The following is a 26952-nucleotide window of genomic DNA, read 5'->3' on the forward strand; positions in this document are numbered from 1 at the left end:
TTTTCCTATTCATTCAAAATAAAATACAGCGTAATATTGTGGTTTTTGCAGCTACGTACGGTCAGCTCCGAGGTAAAACCACAGCTAAACACTTGCATACATCTATAATCCCATGTGCATGAAAAGGGATTTTTTGAAATTGTAATTAATTCTGGATAAAGTGGCAAAATTATATACTAAAGGGCACTTTCAAGTAAAATCACAGGATGTCCCGCCTTCGTTTTTCTCCCATTGGTCCGGCTAACTGATCCGGCGCTGCTATTGGTCCAAAAGACACTGAATCATAACCGTTTACTGTGGCTTTCCTTGCTTGACAGCTGTCACCAAATACCGAGGTCGAGGGGGAGAGAAGCATGGCTGCGTTGTTTAGAGGGTCCCGGAGTATATGCTTCAGGTGGAACAAGCATGTCTTCGGTAACGTATTCGTTTGCGTTGTGACGTAATTTCCTCTTCATGGGAATATTCTTCAGTGATAAATACAAATGGAATGCCCCTTACATCAATTTGTTAGCTAGCTTTAGCCCTTAGAAGAAAGTATGAAGAGTTGCAGTCCGTGTTAATGTTGCAGCTCGGACACAATGTCCCTGAGTCCATTATGTATTTGCATACCAGGTGTGCGCACAGAGATACAGGGTCCATACCTGCTCATAGCAAGTTGTTTTAAAACTCTCTAAGGCTGAGCTTTATTAGGTTTTAAATGTCACAAATGCTTAAGTTTTACTGGCTGTGTGCAAGAATCTTTGCTGAGCGTTTCAGTGCTTGAAATCCTAACTAACTGTAGCATCGAGTACTCATCACTAATCACATAGATAAAAACAAGATAAAACAATTAGTTTTTTTATATTGTAAAAAGCAATATAAAAAAAATATTTTACATTTAAGATGTCACACTTGTAAAACTAAGAATACTTTTTTTGGAGTTTTGGCAATGTGCAAATACTGTATGTAAAGCAAAAATCCCTGTCTATAATATTTCAGTATTGTACTAATATCCCAATAGACTGCATAAGACGACTTTTTAAGAGTAATGTATGTTTATTTCAAACCAAATCTGAAATTACAGTTGGAATAATTTATTGAGGGGCATTTCCTAAAGTAAAAATATCGCAGTATTTACAATATAAAAAAACAAAGTATAAATAAACATATTCTTAACTAAAGTATTTGATTATTTTATTTTTATATGTATGCTTAAGCTAAAATTGATAGGTATTTTTGAACCTACATTAAAAAAAAACCACAGACAACATATATCAGTTTTCTGACCAAGCTTTTGCAAAAGGAGAAGACTCAGCAAACTGATCATCCAAGGCGTTCACTGAGCGTTCTGAAGACCTTTGGTTACAGCTTTGTCTTTTATTATGAAGGAAAAAGAGGGAGGATGGGAAAGCAAGACGGAAGAAACAAGCTACTTCTGCACACAGGCAGTTTCTCAAGTAAACTGTAGATAAAAAGGCAGCTGTAGAAACATAATTCAAGGTTAGGGAACACACAGTTAACTCCAATATAATATCAGCTCATATACACAGTAGAAAGCTAGAAGACTTTAAATAAAAATAACAAGTTAACTACTGTAAAAGTGATAATACATAGTTTCTAACAAAAATATAGAATAAACAGCCACTAAATTAAGTACCATGTTTCAAATGCTTACTGCACAGTAAATTGTTCCTGTTTGGTTGTTCTTCTGTTCTTAGAGTGAAACTGTGAGGGGAACAAGCTAATATTAGCTTGCCTGTGTGTTTGGGTAGAGTCTGCAGCAGGATGCTGCAGTCACGCTGCTCATCACTTGCCAACTGCAGTTTAAAAATGGCATTGTCAAAACAAGAGAGATTTGGGACTTTTCACACCATGACTTATGTGTTTGTCACAACCGGAAATATTTCAAGACACACAAATTTGTTTTTCTGGCATAGAAAGGAAAAATGTGGTCAACCTCCTGGTCGGCAGCAACAGGTTTTTGGAAACCACTGCTTTTACTCAGCTTTGTACAGCTCGAGATGATTTTGGTTATTGGACCTCATTTTTTTTCTGAATCTCAAGGAAAGGATTTTAAGTCAATGTAATGTTATGATCATATATTAGCTGTTTTGAAACTAATTTTGGAAGACCTCGTAGACTTTAATCTGGCCCTTTTCTAGTTGCAAGATTACAATTGTGTGATTCACAGCATTCTTTTGAATATTTCCTGGGTTGATTTAAAGATAATGAATGTCTTGCAATCTATCAAGCAAATCGCAAGATGTTTTTATGACAACTTAAAGACATTTTCACATGCATCTCAGTGTCATAGCACTGCATCAGTTGGACAAGACAAAAAAAAATCAGACCAAAAAAAAAAATCAGGAGAAATCTAAGTGTGGTGAGATGCATACTTTGAGTTATTTTTGGTGTCCACAATGTGCTTAAACATACCGACTAGGTTGGAGACTCTATTAAGCTATTTTTGTTCACAACATGACCTTAGTAAATTTCCATACAGTTAGTCTGTTACTGAAGCAATACTCAGTTTAAAAATTCAAGTAAAACTTGAAAACAAAATCTCTTGGCAAATTTTGATGGACATACGTTAGTTTGGAAATGCTTTGAAACTATAGCGTGACGGTATTTACTCAGCATGTTGTAAAGCTGGCTGAATTTACTTTAAGCTCATTGTTTGGGTATCTTTATCCAGGTCTAATCCTTTTTGTTGTCTGGCTGATTCACCTCCGGTTTCCAGTCTTGTCTGTTGGATTTTGTCTCACTGGACTATATTGTGAGCTAATCAGGGCAGATTAACTAAAGGCCTGATGAAAATGAATGGACAAAGACTTGCTGCACAATGAACACATTTTTTGTTAAATATGTAGCTGGGAGGGAAAACCCTCAGCTTTTGTGTGGTACTCATTCTGTAATTATTTGCTAATCAGAGAAATCCCTCTGGACATTGGAGATGTTAGTCATCATTACACTTAACTTCATTGTTTATTTTTCTTTTTTTATTAGGATCAACAAGATCTATGGCCTCAAAGACACCAGTGGGCTTTATTGGTCTAGGAAATATGGGAAGTCCCATGGCCAAGAACTTAATAAAAAATGGTTATCCTGTCATCGCCACTGATGTCTTCCCGGAATGTTGCAAAGAGCTGCAGGACTTGGGTGCCCAGGTAAGATGTTGTAAGTAACTATTAAATGTCCATGCAGCAACATATTCTTCAAAAACGAGCGCAACTCATTTTTCTTCAAACCATATTCATTTTGCCCTCATGGTGATGATGATGAATCTGACATTTAGGTGGTGGACTCTCCTGCATACGTGGCAGAGAAAGCGGATCGCATCATCACAATGCTGCCGTCTAGTCCAAATGTCATAGAAGTCTACACGGGCTCTAACGGCATCTTAAAGTAGGCAGATTCTTCCTTGATGATGATAATAACAATAAATACAATTAAAAAAGCTGTAGCTGTAATATAAGTGTGACCTATGTAACTTTTCTCAGGAAGGTGAAGAAGGGAACGCTGCTGGTCGACTCCTCAACAATTGATCCTGCTGTTGCTAGAGAAATGGCTGTAGCGGCAGAGAAGATGGGCGCCGTCTTCATGGATGCTCCAGTGTCAGGAGGTAAGGATTTGTTTATAGCGCTTAAGTAAACATGTTGTTGTGATCCATAAACATTACATCATCAAATTTCAATGTATTTTGGCATGTAATTATAGTGTTGAAAAGAGAGGGATGGTTATTTTTTTTCAACAGATTAATAAGTATGGTGTTTGTATTCAGTCTCTTGTCTTTTGGTGAAATTACAGCTACTTTGGGAGGGATATCTGAACCAGCGACCCATATCTAAAAACAAAAATCCTTATTTTTTTTATCCTTTGTCAAATTTAAATCTTGAAAATATCGTCATAAAATATATGCTCCCAATTCTCCCTGGTCAGGAGCCTCTATTCTGTTGCCTAAAAGATTTGCAAATTGTCATGAATTTGACTTTTGTTTCAGTAAAATGGGGGAAGACTTAAAGAAGATCAAGTCTAGGAATTGTTTTTCTTTGTACAATAGTTTCAAGTGATGAGTTTTGAATGTAGGCGGAAGATTAAATGACTTCATTTTGTCTTTCGTCATGTGAAGAAACTTTGTTTCTTTCAGATACTTGTTTTAAACCCAACAGAGGTGCAAATATGTTGGAAAAAATGGAAACAAAAAAACAATAACACCAAATGTTTTCTGTACATACTTTTCTTTAAATAGCTTCAATGATGGTGATGATTTTAACAACCTTTGTGCACCCACAGCAAATGTGGGCATAAATGCACAGCACAACCGCCTACCTATGAGATGGATGCTAGAGCAAAAATATTTATCTTGAAAGTGAGTTCATACGGCAATGATTCAGTCGAACTGCTGTCTGAGTGCACAACATGGAGACCTAGACCACTACCCCACCCAGAGATTTAAAAGTTCTCTGTGGTGAACACAGTCTGCCTGTTATCCACAGCAGTGGTGCGTGACTCCTTATGAGAAAATTTGTAATTCAAAAAGAAACTAAAAGTTTGCCAACATTAAGGTTGTAATCTTTTTTTCTCAGGGTATGGCCAGCGTTGTAACTCAGATGAGGACAGGCATCAGCACCCACTTTCCTCCAAAAAAAACTTAATACTTGCATCATAATACTTTATTTTAGAGACCCGTAAAGTTATGGTGTAAAATATATTAACAGTGAATGAAATGACATGACCGTTTGGCTTTTTTATACATAAGCAACAATTGTTTGACTCGTGAGGGTTTAACGGCATGACAGTAATGAAGCGATCAAACCTGTTTGCTGGCAGCTGGCCCTGAAAATCTTTTCAAACTTCAGCCACAGTCGGGATGGGCTAAATGGCCTTAAAAATTTGTGGTTATATTTATTGCAGTAATGATTCACCAGTACATCAGTTACATCAAGCTTGGTAATTGTACCCATAAACAGGATTCAGCAATTGCTCTCATTAGTTTTTATTTATGCATTAATGCCCCTTGTGTAAAAGGAAAAAAAATGTTCAAACCGGAAAAGTAACAATCTCAGTTGTCCGTTTTTTCATGATTGCAAACATATTCTCTTAGTTATTATCATGAAAATATATAATTTTTTCACACAGTCATTTTTTTTCTTGGTGAAGGTAAAAAGTATGCTATTTAGCAAATCCTATGATTCACACACTTGGATTGGAAAGGAATTTAAAATGTTCTAACACAGTCTATCATCCACTTAGCTCAGACACAGAAGAAAAGACTATGTGTAATTGCTAATAAACTTGCAGAAAGAACCGTTTGCACAGAGCATTTATTGATGCACATTAAAAATGTGATTGGGACGTGTCATCAGAAGTTTTGGACCCATACGAGTCAGACAAAATGTCAAAACAAATGGACATCAATGCCTTTTCTTAATAGAGGAACTTCATGTATCCCCAAAATCAACATCCCTGGTCGCTTTACTGGTGTGGCTGCTGATTCACTGCTCAAGTTATGGGTTGTACTGACTATGTGCTTACTTTCCCATCTGTCAATTTTAGGTCCTTCCTTCACTTGAAGCGAAGATTATATTTGTTGAATAATCCAGGGGCCAAAACGTGCTTCGACAAGACGCACTGTTTTTTTAGGAGCGGGGAACAAATTCAGTCTTCTTAATTTTTACTAAGTTCCTCCAGATTTTGTTTGCAGCAGGAATCTGTCAGGAAAGTAAGTGCTCTCTTAGTCCTTTTCTGCACGGCCATTAAGCAACAACACATCATCCATAAATGGTAGAGCCTTTCCATGTTAGAGGAGCATGGAACCAAAAGCTCTTGTTATTGAAGAGAGCAATGAAAAGGCTGATAGTGTTTCTTTTTTTCAATATTTATATGTACTCAGGCTCTAAAACATGATGATTCTCACCTGTTAAATGTATTGCAGAAATGTCTCTGGGTTGAAATTTTGACTTCCCTTATTTTAGAAAGCAGCATCACTGTTGTAGCGTTGACTTAAATATCAATGACGCCATTAAGCGATATTGGGATCTTTTTTAAAAACGCATATATTTTTGAATTGTTTGAGTTTCATCAGAATGGTCAGACATTGAACTTTAAAAACATGAAGGCAGCGATTTGTGTCATATATACAAAATTGACAGCTATTTTGGTAACTAGCAGGTTGTGTGAAAAGTTAAGTATATGACCCCTCTGCCTTGGATCTGAACTCCCTTATACTCTTTTTGTATATCTAAACTATATTACCTTCTGGCTTAGTGCTTGGACATGGGTTGTAATTACGAAGCAGGCCAGCCAATGTGCCCTCATGAGGATTTTATTGCTTCTTTTGACCAGGGGTCTTAAAGGCAAGGTTAAGGTTTTAAGTCCTCATTATGTTGGCGCTGTCTACTCGTGATGGCTCCTTGACAGAGCACAGAATCGCCAGTCGTCCTTAATGGGCACAGCCGCTGTGGAGAATCCCGTGTCAGGGCTTTTTCATGTTGATGGAGCCGTAATGGCGGCTATCCCATGTTAGTGCCTTTCATGTCAGATAAAGAGTCATAAAGTAGAGAGAAACTGCTCTCACATGGAGAGCAGGAGACGAGAGGAGGGAGATAAGACATGAAGGAGATACATCGCAGTTAAACTGTCCATCCAGCCCTCTTCTCCTATTCTCTTTCTCTTTTTCACACACAGGTTTCTGCTCCCTGGAACTCTTTCAAAACTAGTAGCACTGATGATTTATTCTCATTGTCTATCCCTCACTTTTTAACTCGTGCACAGTGCATGTCTCTATTCGCATAAACACAGACTTAGCCCCTTTTTGGTCTGTTTACCAGCTGGCGTCTGGAGAACACACCGACTGCAGTTAGAGAGATCAGAGCCTTAAGCCTGATACTCTCCCCATTACACATGCACTGTTTACATACTACAGCCAGTCCACGGTCTGTGTGTGCAGCTCTCTGTGAAGGTTCCTCCTCCCGAGTCTCTTAACTAAACCTCTTTTACTAGCCTGAGATGACCAATGATTTACCTGCCTTCTCTGGTTTCTGCAGCCAGCACTGCAGACACTCTTAGTTAGCATGCTCATGTTTAGCCTGTAGCGGCAAGAAAGTGTTCAGTGGTAAGTTTTGCTTTTGGGATATGTGATTTTTATTTTTTATTTTTCCTATATACACGTCTTGTTGAAAGCAGAAATACCAGAGGTGGATATGGATTTACTGTGTGGATATTTTGTTACAGATAAGAGTTTATTCTTTCAGCCCTCTCTAAGGAGATATGATGGTGTGACATCAACAAGATGACTCAGACCTGTTATTAAAGTACCTTTCTGTGGATGAACACTGTGGAAAATTTCCCAGAGAAGAATCTCTCTCCATACCTGCCCCCCTCCCTCTTTATTGTGCTTCTTATTTCTGGATGGAATATGTTGTTACATGCTTTACTACAACCAGGAGATGGCACTCTACCCAAACAGGGCACTGTCAGATCAGTTTGACTCGTGTCTACTTACAGCACTGTGCTAAAGCATTCCTGTCTCTATAACTACTTTCCATTTTCACATGCGGCAACCACAAAACTCAAAAATATGTTATTGACATCCTACGTGATGGACCTAAAAAATTGTTTGTGAATAAAAGTCTGTAAAGTCCAAATTACATTTTTATTCAGGGCATTTTTATCTAACATGTCTATTTGAAATCCAATGGAGTCAAATCACTTGGGTGTAAATAGTTGACCTGCCTTCTCTGTGACAGAGGAAGCGTCAAAACAGGTATGAATACCTCTTCAAGTCATGTGTAGGCATTTAGTTTGGAAACTAATAGAAACAAAATGGAAGATCAACAATTTATAAGCTAAAATACTGTTAGTTTTAGAAGATTTTTTTATGCATTCTTTGCGGATCAACATACTGTTATTAGTTGAAGTTTGATTGAATCCTCCTTCAGGAGTGTGTTGTCCAATCACAGCTGGTTTAGTCCTCCCAGAGAAAAAAAATGAAACAGGATTATGTTTCTATGCTCTTCAGTTGTCTAAGTCACACCCTGTAGTCTTGTGGTTTCTGTGTTTTTTTTATTTTTATTATAGAATTTATTTTGATATGAAATAAATTCCTCTTTGTCTTCTGTGAGGTGGCATATTTTATGCTGAAGTCTGTTTTGTAGGTTTTGTGCGTCACTAGGGGTTTGGCTCTCAACTGTGGGATCTAAATTGCAGAGTCATAACCCCTTTTTTTAAAATGAGGGTAATCAAAGAAACTCACTTTCTTCTTTTTCTCATGATGCTGGTTTTCCATTTGTCCACAGTGACCAGCGACTTGGCTTCAGATATACAAGAGCCAGCTGCGTCCTCATGGCCCAGACTCATGCGCAAACATCTATTTATCTACGATGCAAACACAAGCTTCGTTTTATTTAGTAGACCAACACAATGCAGCACGTAACTGCAGCGTAGAATAAAAGAAAGTGTGATAATCCAATTGTTCCTAAGTGTAGCGTGTAGCTCTGCTCAAATGCTTTTAGTTTAACAGCTCTGCATCATGAAAACAATGGAATATGTTATAAAACAATATCGCATGCTTTAAACATCTCACACCTCTGTCCAATCAATCATTTAAAACACTGAAAGGACATTGTACAATTGGAAACCTTGCAAACTCACATAAACAGAAATTATTCAGCGAACCAGACAAAAGATCCGTGGTAGCTCTGGAGGAGCTGCACGGATCTAAAGGAGTGAGAATTTGTCAATGACATACTGTCTTGCACTCCAAAGATATGGCCTCTATGGAAAAGGTGCAAATAAATGTCCTGTTTGCAGGTTTACCACAAGCCATAAAGATGTGGAAAAAAGTGAATAACCCCGTCCATTTGGTGAAGCATGCTGGTTATAGTATATTGGAAAGATGGATGGAGCACATTCCAAAGAAAACCTGCGCAATACTTGAGATTGCACCTTTCTGGAGGCAAGCTACCCTGTGCACAATTACAGCTTATATGGAGTGGTTGAAATCAAAGCGTATCCATATGTTAGAACGGTCCAGTCAGAGTCTAGGCTTATTTCCAATTGGGCATTTATGGTTAGACATAAATATTTCAGTCCTGAGATAGTTTCTCCATAATTCAGCATTGAGTGCTGAATAGATATGTGCACAACGCTTAATATTCTTTATGGAAATTAAACAGTTTCCATCCTTCCAGTGAGGTTATCTTCATAAAAACGTCATACTGCAACACTGCAACAGTACCATCCACGCTCAGATTGGGACCTTCAGATTAACCTTGTTTTTGGCTTGCTAATGTTTGTGCGGATACACGTCTGCTACTGTCTGGTCTCATTAAAAACGTCCGCATGCAAAGCTGCCCACAACAAAACGAGCTCTGATGTCACAAGCTCAGGGTGTTGGCACAGCATTGGCAAGAAAAAAAAAAAAGGTCTGTCTAACAAGTGGCAGGGTCGTTAGCGGTAATTACCCAAAATGCCTGTGTTTGTGTCTGTGCCCATGGTGGGCTGCCGCACCGCTAACGCTCGAAGACTTTAAAAAAGCCTTAAAAACCCTTTTCATTGCGTTTTTTCCCAGCGCTAGGAAAGTAAGATATCAAATGAAAGCAAAAAGGTTGTTTGTGAGGTCTCCCAGTCTTTAGCAAACTCCCTCTTTAGGTTGAGCCCAAACACCACTCTAATCATATCCGTACCACATCAAGACAACCCAGGTTTTCCAATATGTCATTTGCTGACAGTCTGAACGTCATCCTCAAGCCTGTAAGAGCTTGTTCAGGCTGAGACTGGCACCAGTTGGTTTGTCAGTCAAAGCTGCCAATATTCTCCTTAGACTGTTCCTGTCTCCAATCCCACAGACTTGAAGTGTCGTCTGAAAAGACGTCAGTCACAGAATGAAAACGTTTATTTAGACAATATCAGTATGATCAATTCCAGTAAATATAAATCATTAATGTGTATCACACTGAACTTTTTCCTTGATCTCAAAGCTATATTAAATCAGCAGTCATTTGTCCCGCCATTTGCGAAGGCAATAATTAACTTTTACACTCTTTTAATAACTCTATGAAAACTGTGACGCATTTCAAAGCTCATAAGAAAAATATAAGTAACTAACAATTACTTTTATTGTATAATATCGCGACTGTTTTGAGGACATCTTGTTCCTTATGTTTCCTGAGTAAATTCTAAATGTGGAATTTTCCCAGGATGTTTGATGGAACCGTAACACATGACTTCAAGAGTTTTTATTTTTAATACACTTGCCTTATCACGCAGTTTCATTGTTTTGTTCACCTAGTAAAACGACGAAATAGAATGAAATCCATTCCAACTCGGACTCAAAGTTATGACTTTTACAGTGATGCCAGTCAGAATCCAACATACGTCTTTTACTTTATAAGAAGTTCACTTTCTCTTTAGCCCAGTATGAATCTTTTTGATACTTACCACAACCATAACTGCTCTTAAACCTTCCTAATCTCTGGTGGTGATCTAATTGTTTACAAAGCTGAACCTGGATGCAAGCCTGCTGTTTATTTGGATTATAATTAGCCTGAAGCAATCATTTTAGACAGACAGTGGGTGGTACAGTTGCGGTCTGTCCTGGCCAACCAGTTTGTGTGAGCGTCAGTTGTTCAAAGGCGAGATTAGCATAACAAGCCCGCTGCTGACAGGTTCTGACAGAGAGGTCGGAGTGAATGGATTGTGGAAGAGAGGAGGGTGTAGGGCGGTGAAGTGACCAGGGATAGGAATGATAACTGGGCAGTAATGTGGGGGTTCTTGCCTATGCTCCAGATGGAGTTAGACCCACAGCAGCTGGGGGGCCCTATAACTTTGCCCCTATGTCACCTGCTGTGTGTGTGTGTGTGTGTGTGCGCGTGTATAAACCAGAAGTCAGCTGGCATATGAGTTAAACAGTCACTGACTGTCAAGTATAGCATTAACCTCAGACTTTATGTCACTCATCAAAAAAAAAGAGGACCAATCATGGTGTGCGTGTGCAAAAGTAAGAGTGTATATGTGTTTGTGTGTGTCCTCTCCTGCTAACAGCCTAATTGGGATCATTATTAACTTGCTTTATCCTAGATGAGTCTCATTGGACCAGGGAAAGGATTGATTGCAGCTTTCTCCCGCTCTCTCCAGTACCTGTCACTTGGCATTGACCAGCCACCCCCCTATGGAATAGAGCAGTTACTGAAGATGATAATGATAATAATAATGATGATCATGAGAGCTGACCCAGTAGTCAATACATGGGGAACTGCAAACATGGTTGTAGCAAGAGCTTTAATCCAAAAAGCTCTAATTTCTCCTCAACCTTTTCCTCCTATCCTACTTACCCTCTCCTCCTCCCTGCCCCTAAACCCAAACTTTCCTCTGTGGGCCAGTCGCTCAAAGGTTCTCATGGAGTATTTGTGTGCTGAAGTTGGTTCTCATGGCTCAGTGCTCGTTAAGTGCAGTCGATAAAGAGCTTGTTTTTAACACAACAGAGAAGCATTAGTAAAGTTGGCAGAAAAACAGTTGAAAGTGCTGATTTTTTTTTTTCTTTTTTCTTTTTTTTTTTTTTGCAGGGACGCTTGTGTGTGCACAAGTAATTTTTGGTTACAGCTCAACCTCGATCCACATATTTATTCGATATCCGCTGTGTGTTTTACAGGGCCTATTTGGGATTTTAAATTGTTTGAGAAAAAAAAATCTGCACTTTGGTGTAATTATAATAGCGGACCACATGAGGCTGCAGTGTTGGTCGGCAAACATCCTACCCCCACCAGCTCAAACAAGCATTCAAGCTCCATTCGCTCAAGCATAGAGTACATCACAGAAAAACACTAAGGCTCCTTTCTGTGTAAATATGAGAATGTTTCAGCAAGCAGGCATTCTTGCATATGCATATAGTTTAAAAAAATGTAGCAGGAAACAACAGAGTATAAACTGGACTATATGTTTAAATATTGTTAAGGCCAAAATTATGTATACTCCAGGTCCAATGAAATGATTTTCATTCAACCAAGAACTGTGTTTCTGAAAAGAATTCACTCTTTTCTTCAGTTCATGTGTTTCTATTGGGTTTTGGTTTTGGTTGTGTTGATGTCATAAACTCTAAAAAAGTCCCCAATTTTAGGAGGAGAATTGGGCCCACAGGATTACAAATCCTCCATCATATTACTATTATTTAGCTCATGATGAATGACTCTGTCTTAAGGTTATCTGACAAAAGCACAGAGTTGTAATTAAAGTCCAGTTGTGTTAACTATGCAAATTTGTAGTATTGGAGCAGAAAATATTTTTTCCTGGAATACTAGCTAAGCAACTGGTAGGCAGATCTTATGCTTGTTATGGAGACTTGGAGAAATAATAAGAAGTATTTTGCATGTTGGAGTCACCAACAATAAGATTTAGAAAGATTTTTTATTTTTATTTTTTTACTTCCATGGACCATTACAATGTATGGTCACTGCACAAACTTGGGTTCACATCCCGTCTTGTCTATCACTGTTCCCTTTAAACTATTGTTTTAATTATAGACTCGTGCAAGTTTAGGAGAACATCTGTTTTTGTTTTTTTTTTTAATCAAAACATCAAGACAAATCTCCCGTACTTTAATGATATGTTCTCTTGTTTCTCCCTTTTTAAAGAAAATGTACCTCTTGGTCACATTGTACTCATATACCTTTGATAAACAGGAAGTCCTGATCAGCTATTAAAAGTACAGTTTCTCTACAACAGCTCTTGCTCGAGTTGCTTTTTGGGAATCATTCAGGGTTCCAATAGGTGTCGCTCAGGGAATTTTCCCCCAAAAAATCGTGATACATCACAATTTTTTTTTTTTTTTTTAACTTGACTAAATGTTTTCAAGTTAAAAACTTTTAGTTTTTCCTCAGATTTTCAGTGTGAGATGCAACTGCAATAATAGATTAATTACTTTTAAAGATTTCATCATGGTTCTTACCAGGTGCTCCAACAAGGAGAGTTCTTGAACGCTGTATCATGTGTCATCCTTCTCAGTGTAGCGTAGTTTGTGCCGCCTTGTATCCAACAAATCTACTTTAATTTAAACCTACCACCAATAAAAAGTGGCTACTGGTTTTACATGCTCCTCATAACTCTGAGACACAGCCTCAGAAGCTCCAGATGACGTCTTATTGGCTACCAACTGTGGAAAATGCACCTGTTCGTGTCGCACATGCACACATGTATACTTTCTTTGTACATGCACCACTTCAGAGAGAGCAGAATTTTAAAAGGTCATGCAGCTGCCGTGAATTGCTTCGGTTGATTCCTTTGCGAATAATCAAAGAAGTGCTAATGAACCTGGTATTCATTACAATCAGACCAAACCAGAGTTGTTTCTGTGATGTTCTGTTGCTTTCACACCACCATTTTGAATCTCATAATGCTGTCGTTGAAGCCTGCTGTTAAACATCTGCCCTGTTAGAGTTTAACTTTGGGAGTGTTAACTTGATTTCCCTTAATAAGGGACTTCAGAGCTTCAAGCTATCTTGTATGGGCCACACACAATCCTTGACACACAAGAACTGTTTATTGCCACTTCCATTTTTTCCACTTAATTCTCCTAAGGGAAATTTTACAGTGGGTCTTTATTGGTAGAGCAGCAATCTTTTTCATGGTTTGAAAATATTGGAGTTAGATGGCTGTTTTTTTTTCAGTGTTCAAACCTTATTAAATAGTCAACTAAACTTTTCCCACTGCGACAGGGTTAAGTGGAAAAAGTGACCAAATAGAGAGGTTGCTTTCCCAAGAGATTTTTTCCCCCCAAGATTTTATTTTATATGCCTCTGCTTGAACTTTCTTAATTGTAGCATAATTCTATTTTGCTAGCCAGATGTTTACATATATTGTATGAAATATGCCGTTGGCTTTCATTGATATTAACTTAGACTTAACCTTTTCTGTTTTAGGTCACTTGGGAATACTGAAATAAAGAAATGTTTTTTGAAATTCTTTAATAAGAGATTTATTTTTAAAATCAGAGGTTTACATTTTGTAGCATTTCTTTTGAACTGAATTATTTGAGGAAGACTTTGCTTTCCTTCTACAAGCTTCCAACAATAATTTGTGGAAATTTTTGGCCCATTCCTCCTGACAGGACCGGTGTAACAGAGTCAGATTTTTAAGCCACGTCGCTCATACACACCTTCTTAACTCTTACCACTAGTTTTCTATGCGACTGAGATCTGGACTATGTGATTTTCACTTGAAAATGTTTACTGTTTTGTCATTAAGCCACTGGTAACTAATTTGTTGGTATGCTTCAAGTCATTAGCCATTTTAAAGACCCATTTGTGTCTAAGATTTCTATTTTTTGATATGTTGCTTAATCATTTCAGCATAATGTTCCTTTGAAATGCACAAGTACAGCAAAACACCCACACAACATGACGCTTCAACCTTCATACTTCATAGTTGGCATTGTGTTGTCAGGCTTGCAGTCATCCTTCTTTATTCTCCAAATAGAGTTGATCATGATGGCTAACCAATTTATCATTTAGTTCTCTTCCTGATATTGTGGCTGAATTTTTAATTCATTTAATTTATTTATTTTAGAATTCGTTTCCATAGTATCACAAAGAAGAAGTGTGTTTCATCTGTTGCTTAAAATACTTGTACAAATGTGCGTATGTATGGATATTATACTTTTTTTTTTTAAACATCCTCTTATGCTTTATTCTGGCATGAAATGATTGTGTTAATCCTAATTGACCGAAAATAATTTGACTTAATGTCAATTTAATTTGGGGGAAAAAGTCATTTTTATATACCATTTGCAAATGTCTTTCAGCTATCGTCATGCACACAACTTGCTTTCTTACTATTTTTTAGTATTTTATTCTTCTTTCCAGTTTCTCCACATCTCCTCTACTCAAACACTCTCTCTCTCTTATACATGGACACACACACACACACACACGCACGCACACACATAAACCACCAGTCCTCATCTCCTCCCCCTAGGGGGCGTTGTGCAATTGTGCAGTGCTAACGATCCAGGACTGTCACTCCTGCTGGGATGGATGAGCCAGCAGACCCGGCACTCAGGAAGCCTCATTAGGATTCCTCTTTAATCCGTCTCTGACAGGACGGGCCCGAGAACGGGAAGCCCCCTCATGAACGTACAGTGGAAGCACACACGGCACATAGACAATTCCTGAACATCTCACGTCTCTAATGCGCTTGAGTCCGTGCACAACGAGCAAGCTCTCATACGCTTAAAAATGCCGACACATACACACACATACCGCTATGCTAATGATGTCTTATTCTTCCACCTACAAGGATCTTCCATCATCCCAGTGTCACTTCTTATAGAAATCCACTGCAGATCATAAGAGCTTATTATGGGTGATTAGTTAATTTGAGGGAGGGATGCTGGGAGGTAGAAAGAGAAAGATCGTTCTCCTTCCCTACTCTCTTACTCTCTGCTTTACTCTCCTTAGTGAGATATATTGATCGGCGCGTTGGCTGTGTTATCAATAATCTCCTCTTTAGTCGTCTGCAAACAGTGATCTGCACTAATGAACCTGCACAGTTGTCACACAGCTCTGTGGGGGTGTGTGTTTTTGTATATGTATTTGCATTTGTGAGGCTCACCCTGCAGAATAATGACTCGGAAACAAAATAGAAGTGCAGTGCCTTGGAAAAGTACTCAAACTCATTCGTCACGTTGCTATCGCAATCGTCAGTGTATTTTACTGGGATACAGTAAAATGCATGTGTACATGGCAGGAGTGTAAAATTGTGAAATGGATATAAAATAATGAAAGGTTTATAACATAGGTAGAAGTAAAATTCTCAAAACAATGTCCTGCACTCCAAAGATCTGGTGTTTGTAAAAAGAGCGGCAACAAATTTGCTTTTAAAGTTTGCTAGGGACATAGGAAGCATAATGTGACAGAAGGCCATCTGATTCGGGAAGACCTGAAATGAGCTATTTTTGGCTCCGTGCAAACCACTACGCGTTGCAGAAAACTGACACTTGGGGAAGAAATCACCCTGCACATACTATCCCCACCGTAGCTGCCACGATGCAGCTACGGTGGTGGCTGCATCATGGTGTGGGAAAAGCTATACTTTTCAGCAGCAACAGGGAAGCTGATCATAGTAAACTGATCTAAATGCAGGCCAATTCATGGAGTGACAAAACAATTTTGTGGTTTTATAAGACCACAAGCTTGGTCTGATGAAACCAATTAAGTTAGCTTAAAGGGCAAGTATTAAATTCAACTGGACTTTGTAGACTGGTTATAAATGTAATACACATTATCAGACAACAATAAAGGATGTGGGGGGAAAAATCTATTACCTGTGTGGGCCATATGTTTGTAGTATTGGGTTCTGTGATGACCTTATGCTAAGCACATGTTAGCTTTGGCCTATAGGTAGCTGCTGCAGCATGGGCTTTGGGTTTCATTATATGGCCCTAATGACCTGCTGACGCCTTGTCACCGACAAATATGCAGATACTAACAGTGGTGTCGTCATACACTTGACACAACTAATTAAAGAGGTGGATTGGGGGAGGGGTGTATGTTTTTTGTTGATGGCAGTAAAAATATGTGTAATAAATCCCCTCCTTTGTTTCCTCTGCACTAAAGTCCATTGTTTTGTTCTAGTAATTCCTTTTTAATTATTAACACGTACATTATTAGGTTTTCAGTAGTTGGAGGCCTTTCATTAGAGCTTCATGACACCCTAAAGAGACATTTGGACTCAATCTTTTCTCCGCATCATTTTTGCTCTGTGTGAAACAAACCAAACAAGTTTTAGAAAACGTTAATCAAAGAAATAAAATGTAAATTGGTCATGGCTATGGGTAGGGATAGACAGGATAACAATACCAAGGTATGCCAATGTTTTAGCAAAGTTTAAAAATGAAAACTTTGCTGGTTTCCATTATACGTTTTCTTTGTGTTTTGAAGTTTAATGAGATGTCAGCCAAAGTGACATAAAGCACAGAGTAGTTAAGTACTGCCCTCTCCCCACCCGTTGCTGTACTCTGCTAGTCAAATAGCCTGTTTTTTTTAAGAACTGCCTTCAAATACTAATTTGAAGACATGCTGCAGTTTCTTTCTATACAATCTGTTATCAGAAATGTTTCCAAGTGAATATTTTGACCATATTGTCACTTTTAGGCATATCTTTGAGCTGTAAAAACTTAAATGCTTAATTGTTTTAAGCACAACAGGTGATACATGTTTGTGTAAGGAGGGAGGGTATGACCTCCGAGTTGGACACCAGGAAGGTGGAGGTAAAGTTCTGACATGGGCTGGTATTATTAAAGATAAGCTGGCTGGACCTTTTCAGCCTGGAGATGAGCTCAAAATCAACTCTCTTTCTTTCTACTGGTTTTTAGCCACTTTCTTCAGTAAGAAATCTAGATCTTTTAAAAGTTTATGGTTTTTATGTAGGGCAATGGTCCATCACAAGCATCCAAGTACTCCCCGCTTCTTTTTAAAAAAAAAATGTTTTAATGTCAAAGGTTTTTAGGGGTACCGCTAGAGATGGGCACCAGCACCCCTCGCAATCCCTCTTGGGATAAGCGTGTAAGATAATGGATGGATGGATGTTTTTGGGGGGATGTTTTGAGTTGTTAATGATTGGTTGCATAATATTTCTCCACATTAATAGTTGCCCAATAGTTCTTCATGCATATTATCCCGAGAAAACCAAATCTTCACTTTTACTTAAACATTTGAGGTTTGAGGCTTATTGACATTTTTAAATTAACAATGAGCACTGTATTTAATGGTTCATACAAGTAATCCTCAAAAATAAGGTTTAGTAAGCATAATAGTTGTGCATAGGGTGTAGATATTGATTAAAACATCTATCCAAGCAGTGTGCCTATAAACCACATTAAAGGAGTAAAAAATGAAAAAAAAAAGGTTTCATCCAAAATTTAGCAAGACAAAATTAGGTATGGTTTATGTTTGCATGTGTTTGTTTTAATACTATTTTTGGGATAAACTGTACCACCACAGCGTTACTTATAGTCTACAGTTTCAGCTGTAAACCTGTGAAAATGTTTTGTTTTTTTTCCCCCTGCATTAAGGACCCCATTCAGGGAAGCGGGGGGGTGGAGGTAGGGTGGGATCGCCTCTGTACAGCGTGGCATGCTCCTTAAGCCATCAGGCATGGGGAGGGACGCCTAATTGAACATGATAAAGTGTAAAGTTAATTACCCCTCACGCCTATCACTGATACACCCAGGAACGAGGGGTGCCCTCAGGCCCAGCTGTTTGTGTGTACGTGCCGTGAATAGTGTGTGTGTGAATGTGAGAGAGGAGGGGTGACGAGACAAAAGGCGAGGGTTCCCACGGGGGCTGTGCAATGGATGATGGCAACAGTCGCCTTTAAAAGATAGCTGAGTCCCTCTGGTGCACTGCTACTTAACACGTCTGTCTCATCGCGAGTGTCACATGCGCATCCAGAAAAGTACAAAGGTGGCATTAAGTAAAGTGTTACCATTTCATTTTCTTGTTCAAGGATTTAAATTTGCTTTCTGCCCAGATCTTAATTCACAAAAATCAAAAAGTCGTGTTGAGTTTTTCGAGCCAGGTTTCTATGTGGTGTAAAACTCTGAAACGTGTGAAATTAGATTTAAGTATTTTCTGTTCTCAATAATGTTGTAATAATAACATTGTATTTTATTCTACATAAATGTGTAAATTTGCATGCAAAAAGTTAGTATGCAAAATAAGTTATTTGGTTAATTTAGGTCTTCCATCAGTAAGTTGTTTTTTGTTTTTTGTTTTTTAAACATACCTAGCTCTAGATTGGTGGGTGCATATAAACTCTGGGCAAAATAATCTACATGATGTGTGTTTGGCTTGATTGTCTTGAATCATCAGGCCCACTGTTTGCATTATTTTGAAATAGTTTAACTCCACTGAACTAAGTGTGTGGTGTCTTTGATTAGGTGTTGGGGCTGCCAGCATGGCTAAACTGACCTTCATGGTTGGTGGACTGGAGGAAGAATTCAAGGCTGCAGAGGAATTATTTACCTGCATGGGCGCTAATGTCATCTACTGTGGACAAGTTGGCACAGGACAGGTAAAGACAACTGCTCATAAACTGGGTTGAAGATATGACTTGTATTGGGATTTGAGAGTATGGATATTTTTGGATAAAGGAATTATTCATTATCCACATGTGAATGTGTCTCAGCTTAAAAATAGTTTCTTACTGACTAAACTATTAGTCTGCATGTACAATTTACTTTAAAATATTCTCACATTTCTCATTATGTTTTCAATAAACAGGGATTCCATGCTTTAAGTTGTGCAAGCCTTATGCAAGCATCAGCAGTTCTTTGTCTTTCTCAACCCTGCAGGCAGCAAAGCTCTGCAACAATATGCTGCTATCCATCGGGATGATTGGGACTGCAGAGACCATGAACCTGGGCATCAGGTACTTGAAGCAAATGTAATGCTAACCTGCTACATTCAGTGTTGCCTGGCTCTCACTTTACAGAGAGGCTTGTGCAGATGAAAGCAGATGGGCACATTTGTGAGGACTTGGCTTATGAGTTATGAGTGTTTCGCAATATAATAACCTGTAGTAAAAATACCACAGTTTGGATCATGGCGTTAGCATGCCCAGTAGGTACATAGAAAAACCAATTGGTAAATGCAAATTGCCTTCCTCAACTAAATCCTGGATTATGAGCAGATAATCAAAAGTAATTACCCTTATAAACATTTCATGTACATTTAGTGTAAATACAATGTACTTCGATACAGGTTTGGAAATGTTCTGTGTGTTAGTGTGGTTTATGGAAGAGCAAAGAGGTCAACCACTCCCCAAGTCCAAGCAGCCCGCCTGTGTTAGAGCAAGACGGATGAGGGGGTGGAGCCGCAGTCTGATTTACATCTGCTGATGGAGCGTTTGCTTGAATCCTGCAAAACCCCCGCCACTGAGCAGCACCTAGAAATCCCATTAGTACTCATGCCTCATCCTGATGGTGCTGAAGGATGATGGGCTATGAAGTCTTCAGAATGAAAGCCCTTTCTCCACTTGACTCTGAGGATACATAGACAGACAGACAGATCTCAAATCATTTATTTTGAAACATTTCTTATCACGATAAGAATTTTGATTCATCATCTCAATAAATTCCAATTAATGATGTTCAACCAAACTGACATTGTTATTGGAAATTGTATTTCTTACAATTTTCTCCACTGTTTGTTTCACGAGAGCTTCAATGAATATCCGCAAAGTTCGAAAATATGATTAAATGCAATTAGTGTGCAGCTTAGTGATTTAAATCACATCCTGAAGACACTTAATTTCAAATGGGAATGTTTTTCAAGAGCAGCATTTGTGTTTGTGGCACTACGAATGTTGTGCTATGCATTCATGCCCATACAGTTAACTAAAAAAAGAAGTAAATTATCTTTAATTACCATTTTTATTATTAAAATAGCAGCACCATGAAATAGTGTGATAAAAATTTAAGTCCTATTATGTGTTTGTTTTTAATTGTAAAAATGTGTGTGCGTGTGCATCTGTGTGTGTGTGCATATGTCTGTGTGTGTGTGAGATGTGCATATGTGTGCATCCAGTTTTACACGTGTGAGTGTAAGTAGGCCTGTCGCGATAAACGATAAATCAATTAATCGCACGATAAATTAAACCTATCGACCTCATTTTAATTATTGGCTTTATCGTCTTTTCCTGCCTTTTTTCTTTCTGTTGATGACATTGAATGAAAAAAGACTCAACTCCGGTGCTCCCCACTGACCCTTCCTTCCTCATTTCCTTAATGTAATGTCCAGCACACACTACACGAGTTGTCGGCCGACTGTCAGCCCATTTTCAAAACCTGAGACACACATTAGCTGACAGAAATCCTAGATATAACGGTTCGATCGGGTTCGTCGTGCTATGTGGAGTCCGGCCACATGGGCACAAAATAATGGCTACAAGTCCAGTTAACTAAATTTTAAATTTTTTTAAGCAAACGCTGTACCAACATCTATTTCCTCAGTATGTGATCGTTTGAATTCGAATATTCAAGTGCTTTGATTGGGTTGCTTGTTTTTGTGTTCTTTTAATCACTGTAAAGTAAATCGTTGGTATTTCCAACTTGGAACTAGTTAGTCAATGCTTAACTAGAATCTACTTGTGATGCATGTGGCTAGAGTCAGCGTAAAATCCTGACTGAATGACAATCATTACCTATTTATGTCACGTTAACGAAGAACAGCTGAAAACTTACCGGGTTTATTAACTGCGGTAGCAATTTGGCTCCAACTCCTGTCCTTGTCATTTCTATATTCTTTGCACGAAATGTTGAATAAACATGTTGTTTCCACATATCATCTCCAATGTCCACTGGATTTTGGGTTGCGCTGTGTCAGCTGTTTGGGATTCCCCTCTGTAATTTCCCCTCAGAAAGCACGGAGGAGAATCCACGCTTTCTGATTGGCTACCTGTCACATTCAACGGGCTGCATTGATGCTTCCAGTTGGGGAAATCCCTGATTTAGATCAGAGCGGCCACTACGATCTACCGTAACACATCACATACTGCAGGATGATCGGTTACGAAATCACCAGCGATAATCTTAGATCGGCCAACGTTCTAAGATTATCGTAAGGGGAAAATAGGGGCAAAAAATCGTGCACTGTGAACTACTGCATTAGGTAGTCGAATGTGCCCGTCTTCTCTATTTAAATCTAGTGATTACTGAAGGCCAATATAGTATACAGACTTCATAATCTGCACTCTTTTGGTTCAATGCAATATTTATTTCCACTTTCGCTTTATGTTGTTTAGTTTTTATTCAAGTACGTTTTTTGTTAATGGAGACTGAGAATCCATTTTGTTTTTGGTTGTTTTGTTAATTTAGTTTATCAGTTCCAGTGTTACGTGTTCTTTTGAAAATAAAGTGTATCTATCTATGGCAGGAAATCACATCCATTATTAGTCATTTCCATTAAATCAGTGTCAACTGGTCTTGAAACAATATTATCATTTATCGCAATAATTTTTTAGACAATTAATCGCTCAGCAAAATTTATCGTGACAGGCCTAAGTGTAAATGAGTTGCTCTTTGCACAGTGCAGCTGTGTTAGTGTGCCTGATTTATCTGCGCTGAGACAGAGGAAGAAAATTGGCATGAGCAGCCTCACATAAATCCCTTCTCGAAGCTTCTGAAATATGGAGGCGTTAAGCGAACAACACAGATTTACACATTGCCTCACTGTCTTGGAAACATGCACTCTCACACAGATTCTGATTTATATCCTAAACACATTTTCTAGTAGTACAAGTTGTCTCAGTGTATGTCATTAGTGTGACTGTAAATAAAAAAAAAAGGATTTCTTTCTGCTTCATCCCATCACAAAATGAATTATTTTCATTTCTATGAAAGAGTGACTCATATGCGGTCTTGATAGTTTAAACATACAAACATTTGTGTGGCCGTCTATTCCTCTGCTTTTCTCTCTTCTCACTCCACCTTCTCCAGGGCTTTTATTAGAGGGCTTGACAAAGTCTGTCATCATTTAGAGAGAACTCACTCTATGTAAATCTCCCAAGCTGCATTGCAGCCCTACCTCTTACGCAGTTAAGAAGCTCTCGTAGCTGCATGTGTGTTCAGGCACACAACGGATTTGGTCCAACGTGAGGCAGAAAGAGCGCTCACAGCTAATTTACAGGAAAATGCAATAACATTTTATCATGCTGAACTCGGGCCTGATGGAGCAGCCGTTTCCTAATAGGCATTTGTGTGTGTCTTCTTACTTACTCATGCTAAAAAATGCACATGAAACACACACACACACCCACACAGTTCTTTTTTTGGAGTTAATTTGTTAAACTCAAATCGAAGCTCTGGCTGTCTCCAGCAGAGCATAATGTGCACATAGTCAAAGGAGTGGCAGCGCATGACAATTATGAACACACGTTCCCAAACCAACACGGCAACCATGTTGTTTTGCATTTATTTCTTTTATTCCTATTCTTTATCACATCTAGCTTGTCACTCCATTCATATTTGATTTACTTACAGTAAAGCAAAAACATGTTTTAATTTAGTTTCATTTTCCTACCAAACTGCAATTTTTACCTACATTGTGATGGTCTATCTTATAAAAAAATCATTAAAATAAACAATGCACCCTGCACGGTTTGATCTTGACAGGATGTGAATACTTTTTTACGATACTTTAAGAAGCTATAAATGTTAATCTAATTGAGCAACGGTGTTGTTTTAGCATAGAGACATACATCCACAAAGTGTTTGATGCAAAGGCCTCATTTGTATCTAAAAGAAACCAAAGCTCATAAACATCTCTATTTGAGAGAACAGAAGTACAAATACATCTCACATCTCTTCTCCGATGAGCTACTGAGGGATGGTGAGCATATGTTGCGATAAAGATTAAACATCAGCGATAAACACGCTTATTGTCTCTATAAGTGGAATAGTAAACGTTTGTCTGTGCGTTGGTGCTCGTTAGCGCTTTAATGAAATAATAAATGGGGAACGGGCTGGGTTTCCTCTCGTGTGGCACCGAACGAGGACGAGAAGCTAATCATGATGAAACAGACACTTAATATCGCTGCTGCAAATTAACTCCACCTGCCAGCACTCCCAGCTCAGAAACCCATAAACACCCTCCCCTCTTATTTCCATCTGTAGCTCCATCTCCTTTTTTTTTTAATCTGCAGCAACATTACAAGGCAACGCGTTCATGTCTGTTTATCCATGTCGATCTTGTTAAAGCGTGACATGTCCTCTTCTCCACGCAAATTACCACAGGCGAAGAGCAACACCACAGCGTCGGCTAATAACCACAGCTGAGTATGTGTGTATGCGTGTGTGTGTGTGTGTGTGTGTGTGAAGGGAACAAGAGGGGAACATCATTGATTTATCGTTAACAGAGGACAACAGCTCCCCGTCAGCTTCTCTGGTCGCCGTAACAAACGATCCGTGCGCACGGACCCGCTTTATTGTAGCTCAGCCAGTAACCTTTTCAGCTGCTGACCCAGAACGCAGGGAGGGGCTGCCTGTTTGCTCGTTGTGCGTATGTGTGTGTGTGAGTGTATAAGTGGAAAGCTGAACACAGGGGGATGGGGGGAGACTTGGATGTCAAACATATGTCCCCAAGAGTCCATAGACAGGAAGGTGTCAACTGGGATGGAGAGGGGGGAAGGAAGAGCAGAGGAGAAGCAGAAACGGCGAGGCATCGGTTAAGGCGTGTAGTAAAAAGGCTGAGTGAGATTGCTTTTTACATCACAGTCACTGATGCCACATTTCCAAAAGTAGTGGTTAATAAAAATAAAAATTAGAGTGTCTGGGAGAAAACATAAGCAATGAAGGGGGAAGAGAGAGACAGAGAGACTAACTCCAATCCCTTTTCTTAATTAGTTACTAGACAGATAATAAAACTGTGGTTGTAATGGCAGAATGAAAGCCAGGTGGAAAAAGGGAGGGAGGGCTGCTGGCTTTAAGGACCTATGATGGTTTAATCGTCATATTGAGAGCAGAATGGAGTTACAGGCCTGTAAGTAACAATAAACTAAAACAGCTAGGACTTGATGTGGCCAACTTTACAGTGGCCTTTAAATCAGTAATTTGCAAAAGCTGCACTCCACTGGCACACTGAATGCCCGAAACGGGCGCTACGGTTACACCCTTGCTGCTGTAATGGTTGGCACTTCATTTCTCTGTGCTTTCTTTTCCTAGGTTTGGTCTCTTTTCTTTTTCTTGGTAGCTTTTTTGCCATTCATTATCACAGCCCAGAGATTTGTCCTCGTGCATCCAAGAGGTCTATTGCAGCATTTTGGGCAGCGAAGCTAACGGTTTGCCTTGAGATATGACGGCAAGGTTTACAACTCCCCTGTGCTGCTTTACCACTTCTCCTCCTCTTTCTTGGGAAAAAATAAAAAGCGTTGATGAGGGATAGTTCTGTTGGTGGACATCAATACTGCATTAGCCAGCATTACAAAGGCTTCAGCTATTAACACTGAGGAATGGTTAGTGCCTGGCTTAAGGTTCAACTGAGGTCACTGGAATCACCAGAAGACAAATTTTTGCTCGCATTGCTTCTCACAGCCTTGAAAATGATCCCTTTGGCTCAAGGTCGTCTTCTCTAAGTAATCACTACTCCAATTTTCTGTTTTAGCTTTTCTATTTTAACTCGTACCAAGTTGGTAAAAGCTTAAAAGAAATATGTGATAATATACTCATATGCCATGAAAAATGTATAATCTTTTCCGAACTATTATGAATTTATGAGTCAAGGAATTTAAACTCTAAGGAGGATAATGACTGCTGTTTGGTCCATCCTGTTTTAGACTGGGTTTGGACCCCAAGCTGCTTGCAAAGATCCTTAACATGTCATCAGGTTGCTGCTGGTCCAGTGACACATACAACCCCGTCCCTGGAGTTATGGAGGGTGTCCCCTCAGCCAACAACTACCAAGGTGGTTTTGGGACTACTCTGATGGCCAAGGTATCTCCTGTCTTTATTGTGTAAGATTTTGTTTGCTGATTCTTTTACAGTTGCATCGCTAGATCTGTATCATCTGTCTTTTTGGACTTTTTTTTTGAGCCTTTAAGAACAAATTGATTTATTGTTTTTAAAAAGAAAAGGTTGGAAATTAAAAGTTTGAGCAGCTTTGAAAAAGTTGAAAATTTTTGTTGAACTGGACTTGTTGAGTTAAGCTTGAACTAAGGTGTTGCTGAACAGGCTTGTAATTGTTCATGGCAGCAGGCCTTTTACTCTCTATAGGTCTCCAGTCCATAGCACTATTCAACATTTTATCTCTTTTCTTTTTTCTTTTTTTTTACATAGTAAACTCCCTTAATATTCTATGTTTTCCTTCAGTGGTCTACTTTGTATGTTTTGGTCCTTTTTCTGTTGAAATGGAAGAATTTTATTCTTCAGGAGCCAAAGGTAGTTTTGGGAGTTCCTCAAAGATACCTGTTGGTGCCACTTTAATTGACACTACAAACTTCCTTTGGGTCATTTCTTACATTAATACTTTACTCCATCCAACTGCTATGCGAATGATACAAAGATTTTCTAAATCTTTTACTCATGATGAGCCATCCTAAATTGTCAGAGGTGACTTTCTGGATGGCTAGTATTTAAATAATGGCAAATCTGATATTGTTTTGTTGTGGCACTTCGTATAATTATGTAAATCTTGTATCTCATTTACAGCCATCATCAGTAATCTTTCTGACTCTTGGTTTTTACATTTCAAATGTACAGGATCTTGGCTTAGCCCAGAACACTGCCACCAACACAAGGACACCCATCCCCCTGGGTTCCCTTGCCCACCAGATCTACAGAGTCATGTGCTCTCGCGGCTACGCCAACAAGGACTTTTCATCCGTCTTCCAGTTTCTGCGCGAGGAGGAAGCACAGTGAATGGAGGCGGAGCATAGCTGACAACACAGCTATGATGGACTGTTATTCAGACCTCAGAACCACACACCCGAGTGTCCCTTATCCCAGTATTCTCAGGAGAGACTAAAAAGAGGCCAAAATGCTGTATCTTGACACCTCTCCGCTTGTTGTCAACTCCCTCTTCTGTACCTGAAGAGCTGCTTAGACTTATTTAAAAATAATGTCTACCCCCCCAAAAAAAGAAAAAATACAAAATCTTGGTTGAGCTTTACTAAAACGCAGTGTACAGTAGCTGCAGATTTACATGCAACTATGCAACTTGTGTACCATTTCCATTTCCAAAGAGTGGAACTGAATCAGCAGTGAAGCTCCACCATGTTTTTGTCAGAGTTGTGCTAAATGTCTGTTACCTGTAATGACCTAACCCCGACCCTGCAATAATGTGGACAGAAAAAGAAAAAATATAACCGTACGGCTACTAATTCAAATGCAGTTGAAGAAATTACAACTGACTGCAGAGGTTGTGACTCTGTTATTACCCATATTGTACCAAAGTTGCCCAAACTTGAGGCTCAAAGTTTACTGACGTT

The 26952-nt window shown here is 38.9% G+C and overlaps 1 protein-coding gene across 1 annotated transcript; it reads left to right on the forward strand.

Annotated features, from left to right (window-relative positions):
• The first annotated feature begins 286 nt into the window (after positions 1-286).
• hibadha (3-hydroxyisobutyrate dehydrogenase a) lies at positions 287-26817 on the forward strand. The gene is made up of 8 exons (XM_007562627.2): positions 287-414; positions 2986-3146; positions 3275-3384; positions 3480-3601; positions 18911-19044; positions 19325-19401; positions 25303-25459; positions 26225-26817. Exons 1-8 carry the CDS (start codon positions 354-356, stop codon positions 26381-26383), a joined length of 981 nt encoding a protein of 326 aa, XP_007562689.1. The 5' UTR covers positions 287-353; the 3' UTR covers positions 26384-26817.
• The last annotated feature ends 135 nt before the right edge of the window (positions 26818-26952 follow it).

Source organism: Poecilia formosa, unplaced genomic scaffold, assembly GCF_000485575.1.
Source record: "Poecilia formosa unplaced genomic scaffold, Poecilia_formosa-5.1.2 Scaffold139, whole genome shotgun sequence".
Taxonomy (NCBI): Eukaryota; Metazoa; Chordata; class Actinopteri; order Cyprinodontiformes; family Poeciliidae; genus Poecilia; species Poecilia formosa.

What these genes read in the sequence shown, in the direction of transcription:
- hibadha (XM_007562627.2), top strand. Translation starts at nt 354, where the DNA reads ATGGCTGCGTTGTTTAGAGGGTCCCGGAGTATATGCTTCAGGTGGAAC. An exon ending in GGATGCTCCAGTGTCAGGAG is followed by an intron (nt 3,602 to 18,910) that starts GTAAGGATTTGT and finishes GTCTTTGATTAG; the next exon opens with GTGTTGGGGCTGCCAGCATG. An exon ending in GGACTACTCTGATGGCCAAG is followed by an intron (nt 25,460 to 26,224) that starts GTATCTCCTGTC and finishes TCAAATGTACAG; the next exon opens with GATCTTGGCTTAGCCCAGAA.